General features: G+C 38.8%; 1 protein-coding gene and 1 long non-coding RNA gene across 3 annotated transcripts; both read left to right on the top strand.

Moving 5' to 3' along the window:
- Positions 1-13: 13 nt before the first annotated feature.
- Positions 14-2,053, top strand: LOC114042518. 2 transcript variants are annotated; one of them, XR_003568996.1, is made up of 3 exons: positions 14-55; positions 775-817; positions 2,001-2,053. It is a non-coding gene; the product is annotated as an uncharacterized LOC114042518 (long non-coding RNA). The 2 variants fall into 2 exon arrangements; XR_003568995.1 differs by having other exon boundaries at positions 15-55; positions 1,875-2,047.
- A 171-nt stretch (positions 2,054-2,224) lies between these two features.
- On the top strand, positions 2,225-3,442 carry LOC114042517 (E3 ubiquitin-protein ligase HUWE1-like). The gene is made up of 3 exons (XM_027861211.1): positions 2,225-2,331; positions 2,759-3,011; positions 3,259-3,442. Exons 1-3 carry the CDS (start codon positions 2,241-2,243, stop codon positions 3,425-3,427), a joined length of 513 nt encoding a protein of 170 aa, XP_027717012.1. The 5' UTR covers positions 2,225-2,240; the 3' UTR covers positions 3,428-3,442.
- Positions 3,443-4,351: the final 909 nt, after the last annotated feature.

Below are 4,351 nucleotides of genomic sequence, written 5' to 3'. Positions count from 1 at the left end.
TAAGATAGCTGACGTGACTAAAGAAGAAAAAGAGAATAAGGATCAGAATACACAGGTTACTTAAAGAAATTTAGAATGCAATAGTATCTAATATCATTTCATCCAACTCCATGGGAATTAAAATGGGACGTTAGTTCTTGTGGTCATACAGCAAAGATAGTAGCTGAGGTAAAATTAGTTTACAACTCTTGACTCCATAGTATACTGTAGTTAGAATACATTGGATTTAGCAACAAGGCTTTTGTTCCTCTGTAAACAGTTGAACTCAATTCCATTTTTGTTGTGTCATGAAAAAAATTACTCTGAAATTGAGAGCTAGAATTGATGTGACTAGGCTACACCTCTGGTATTGTACCCTAATGAGTGAGAAGATACAGGGAGAAGAAATGGTTGAGAAGGGTAGATAGGAGTTAGATAGGAAGGGAATAAAAAAGTTAAACCTATATGCATAAGGCAGTAACCATCCCTCTGCCCCACTTGGATATAATTGTGGCACTCCTGCTGTCTTCTGACCCACTGGTTAAATCATATAACTTTAGCAATGTTTTGTCTCACTATACCAGAAAACTTAGACATTAGGTAAGAATCAGTAAGCCTTAAATTTATACTATATATCAAACATTATGTTAGACTTCAAAAATACAAAATTTTACAAGTACAAAGTAAAGCCTGCTTTTTTCTTCAGTAATGACATAAAATATTTATATATTAGTAACGCATCCCAAATCTAAACAAGACCTCTTATTAACCAAATTCAATATTTTCCCTCCACAGGGTACCATATCCAAAACAAATACTACTGAACAGAATCTCTCAGGTAATTATTTCTTTCCTTTTCCAACCTTTCTGATAAAAACTGTTGGTTACCATGTTTTCCCCACCTCTTAGATAACTATGGCCTATATGACCCAAAACTAAAGATGCTCCGTGTTCTGTGGAACAAGATAAATTATATAGTTTTAGGGTATTACCCAATCTTAGAGATAACTATATAGCCTGCTGTGTTTCCCATGGGGCTTCATTTTCCCCAGTGATTAAATTTGCTCGTTATATTGCCCCAAAAGCACTGAAAATATATTCCATAGACCACTCACACTATGGAATTTTTCCAGTCCCTTTCTTGATTGTTTCTATTCTCTGACACTCCACTTTTGGAGTCCCTGATGAAGGTAACAGTGTCCCTTGAAAATCCCTTGAAAACTCTTGATAGCGTGGTCTCTGAAATGGCTACTTTAGGGCACCCTACAAAGAAGGCCAGTTGCTTGTTGCACCAACCAAACTTTGTAAGGCCTGTCACCTAGTAGAAGCTTAATAAATGTTGTTTCTCTTTAACTTTTGTTTCACTGTTCATATTTCTTCATTCTGTTAGTGTTTCTTCTGTCTTCATTCAATAGTAACCTCTGTCCTTTTCATAGTGTAGTTATTCACCATTTCAAATTTGCTTTTCTTTGTTAGCTACTCCCTAAAACCTCCTGTCTCCTTTTCCTGATTTTTTGCCACTTAAAGTGGTTGCTGTTTCCTCATGCTGAGCTTTTGGGAAAATTCTTTAGGATCTTGAGAAAAATTTTATTAGAATGTAGGTGCAGTCACTTCAGGGTTACCGCACTAATATTTTGTTTAAAAAATTAAATGAAGCTATTTGTAAACATTAATAGAACACATCATGTTGCTCTTAAGATGCATAATTGCTTATTAAAGAATTCCCCTCTATTTATGTACATAGGTTCCTTTGTTAAGTTGTTCTATAGGGCATAGGTGACCAACATATAATTCTCTTGGGTGTAACCAGGCCCTTTTTAAACTGAATGTGTTTATCAGTGACACGGTCCCCACCAAAGTGTCTATTTAACATAATTCTCATTTTTCTGAGCAAGATAAGACCACTAGGCCTGATATCTACCCAACTACATCTCTGGCAGAAGGCACCTCAGTTAGACCCAAACAGACTCTTGTTACTCTGGAAACTTCTCATCAGCAACCACCTCTGCCTCCCCCACCAGCTATTGGAGAGCTTCCCCAGCAGCTTCATATTCCAAATACACCAGAGTCCTCTGTTTCAGCACCTGATCTTCTGGGACCTAAGACTTCTTGCTCCACAGGCATCAGAAGCTGTGAAGAGGACTCTGGTGTATTTGGAATATGAAGCTGCTGGGGAAGCTCTCCAATAGCTGGTGGGGGAGGCAGAGGTGGTTGCTGATGAGAAGTTTCCAGAGTAACAAGAGTCCTCTTCACAGCTTCTGATGCCTGTGGAGCAAGAAGTCTTAGGTCCCAGAAGATCAGGTGCTGAAACAGAGGCAATTCTAATGGAGTTGTCACCAGCTCCCACGATAAGTAAGTAAAGATTTTTTTTTGGTACATTTTAAAAATTCATTGCAACCTTAAGCACAGCTTATTCCACAAATTTGTTGGATGAAGGAATATTAGAACTAAAATGGACCTTAGAGCTAGGTAAGTGTTTCCATTTTGCATTTGGTCAAGCTAAGGGGCACAAGCTTGCCCAGAGTCATGGAACCTGGCACCAGTTTTGCTACTCCAAGTCAGATGTTTTTTACACTATACCCTTCTGCTTTTGTTGAAGCATAATTTAGGAATTACCCAATCAGGCATATAGTATCTCATCTGTAAGAATGTATTCAGCAGATAGAATAGGGCTACAAAGCCTGATGTTTGCTAGTAAATGTGACCAATTTGTTGTCTAGCAAGGTTTTTCCTTGGTTTCTGAATTTATATTTTCTGACTTCTTGTGGTTTCCACACAGCCTCATCTCCAGAAAGGGCTGAGGATTCAGATGTTCTAACTGCTGTGAGCAGTCATCTGGAGGGCTCCCCTATGGATACCAGCAGCCTGGCATCCTGCAACCTGGAGGAGGGAGTTGGGGACAGTGCAATATCCAGCAGCATAGAGCCACTTGGGATAGACACCACTGCTCCTGTGGATATTCCTCAGCCTACTACAGAAACACAGGGCAGTGGAGATGGGCCAAGCGAATCCCAGCAACAGACTGAAGACAGGTGAAATATGAAGAATATGATTTGGGGTGCTTTCTTTATTGCAAGGAGGGGTTAAATTTTTAAAGTGGAAGTAGAAGTATTGGTAAGCAAATGCTTGAATAAAACTTTTCTTAAGCCCCACAAGAACTAGGAGATTGGGGGGAAAGGAGTGAGAAAATAGCAAGAAATGTACTTGTCTTGCTTAGAAGGGAAAGTAGTTCGAGTATTCCCTTCCTCAAAGTAACTTCCCCTTCATGTTTTTTTCTAGCTCCCCCCCAGCTTCATCCTCTGAAAGTTCCTCCACTCGAGATTCTGCTGTAGCCATTTCTGGTGCAGATTCCAGGGATAACCTGGAAGAGCCACTGCCTTCAACAAGCAGTGAGGAAGAAGATCCTCTTGCAGGTGAGAGCTCAGTGATGTCATGTATTTTCAGATGATGTTAGGGAGTGTCCAGAGTTGGCAGTGAATAAGGTGAACAAGGAGGACAATGGGAACTTTTATAAAAGGCCTTTTCTGGGCTTTGGGTGAGAGGCACATTCTGTTAATTTATGCTTAACAGCAAAATAATAACCTTTGGGTAGTTATCAGGCTTTGGTCCTATCTTGCTGATACTCTATAGTCATAATCACTACCTTCTAGAAGTTTTGTGTCTATATTCTTTGCAGAATAGGCGTTTAGTGAATGTTCCTTATTGGTGATATTGAAAGTCTAGTTAGTGAGTTAAAACACAAATATGATACAGTAATTGACTCATGTAGGTTCTTGAGTCTAGAAACATGAAACCAAACCCCATCTCTTTAACTTACTAGTCACATCATTTCAGGCATATCATTTAGCCTTTTTTGTGTTTCCTCACCTTAAACTCCCTACCTTAAGAGTTGTACTGAGGAAAATATTTTGTAAAGCAATATATAAGCTACTGTAAGAAAACATACATAATTAATTGCCAGGGTAGGTAAGTGCTGTAAATGTCCAAGGACAGGAAAGAAGGTCAACATGAATGACTTCAGACTCAGTGGAAAAGTTCCTACTCAGCTATGGGATGAACTAGATTTTTAAGGTGCCTTCCAAGTTGGACATTCTTGAAGCTTCACTGTTAGGACTTCAGTTTTGAGGAAGGCCCCAGATCATCTGGTTCACTCCAAATTTGATCACAGTGTTTCATCTGTCTTCTCCTTCCCCTGCCTTTGACTCTTTTGTCCCATTGATAAATTCTTTTCTGAAATTCCCAGAACCCATCTTTTCTTAAATATATTAAGAACTGAGTCAATTTATAAGAATACAAGTTATTCCTCAATTCATAGTCAAAAGAGAAAAAAATCAAAGCAATCTATAGTCACATAAAAAGAAGCTCTAAATCA

This window comes from Vombatus ursinus, unplaced genomic scaffold (genome assembly GCF_900497805.2).
Source record: "Vombatus ursinus unplaced genomic scaffold, bare-nosed wombat genome assembly UNPS02014504.1, whole genome shotgun sequence".
In the NCBI taxonomy this organism is placed as follows: domain Eukaryota; kingdom Metazoa; phylum Chordata; class Mammalia; order Diprotodontia; family Vombatidae; genus Vombatus; species Vombatus ursinus.
This window is presented reverse-complemented; position numbering and strand designations above follow the sequence as displayed.

Bases quoted from the DNA above. Each gene is read 5' to 3' on its own strand.
- LOC114042517 (XM_027861211.1), top strand. From the start codon at position 2,241: ATGCCTGTGGAGCAAGAAGTCTTAGGTCCCAGAAGATCAGGTGCTGAA. The intron at 2,332-2,758 runs GTAAGTAAAGAT...GTTTCCACACAG, and splicing joins GTCACCAGCTCCCACGATAA to CCTCATCTCCAGAAAGGGCT. The intron at 3,012-3,258 runs GTGAAATATGAA...GTTTTTTTCTAG, and splicing joins CAGCAACAGACTGAAGACAG to CTCCCCCCCAGCTTCATCCT.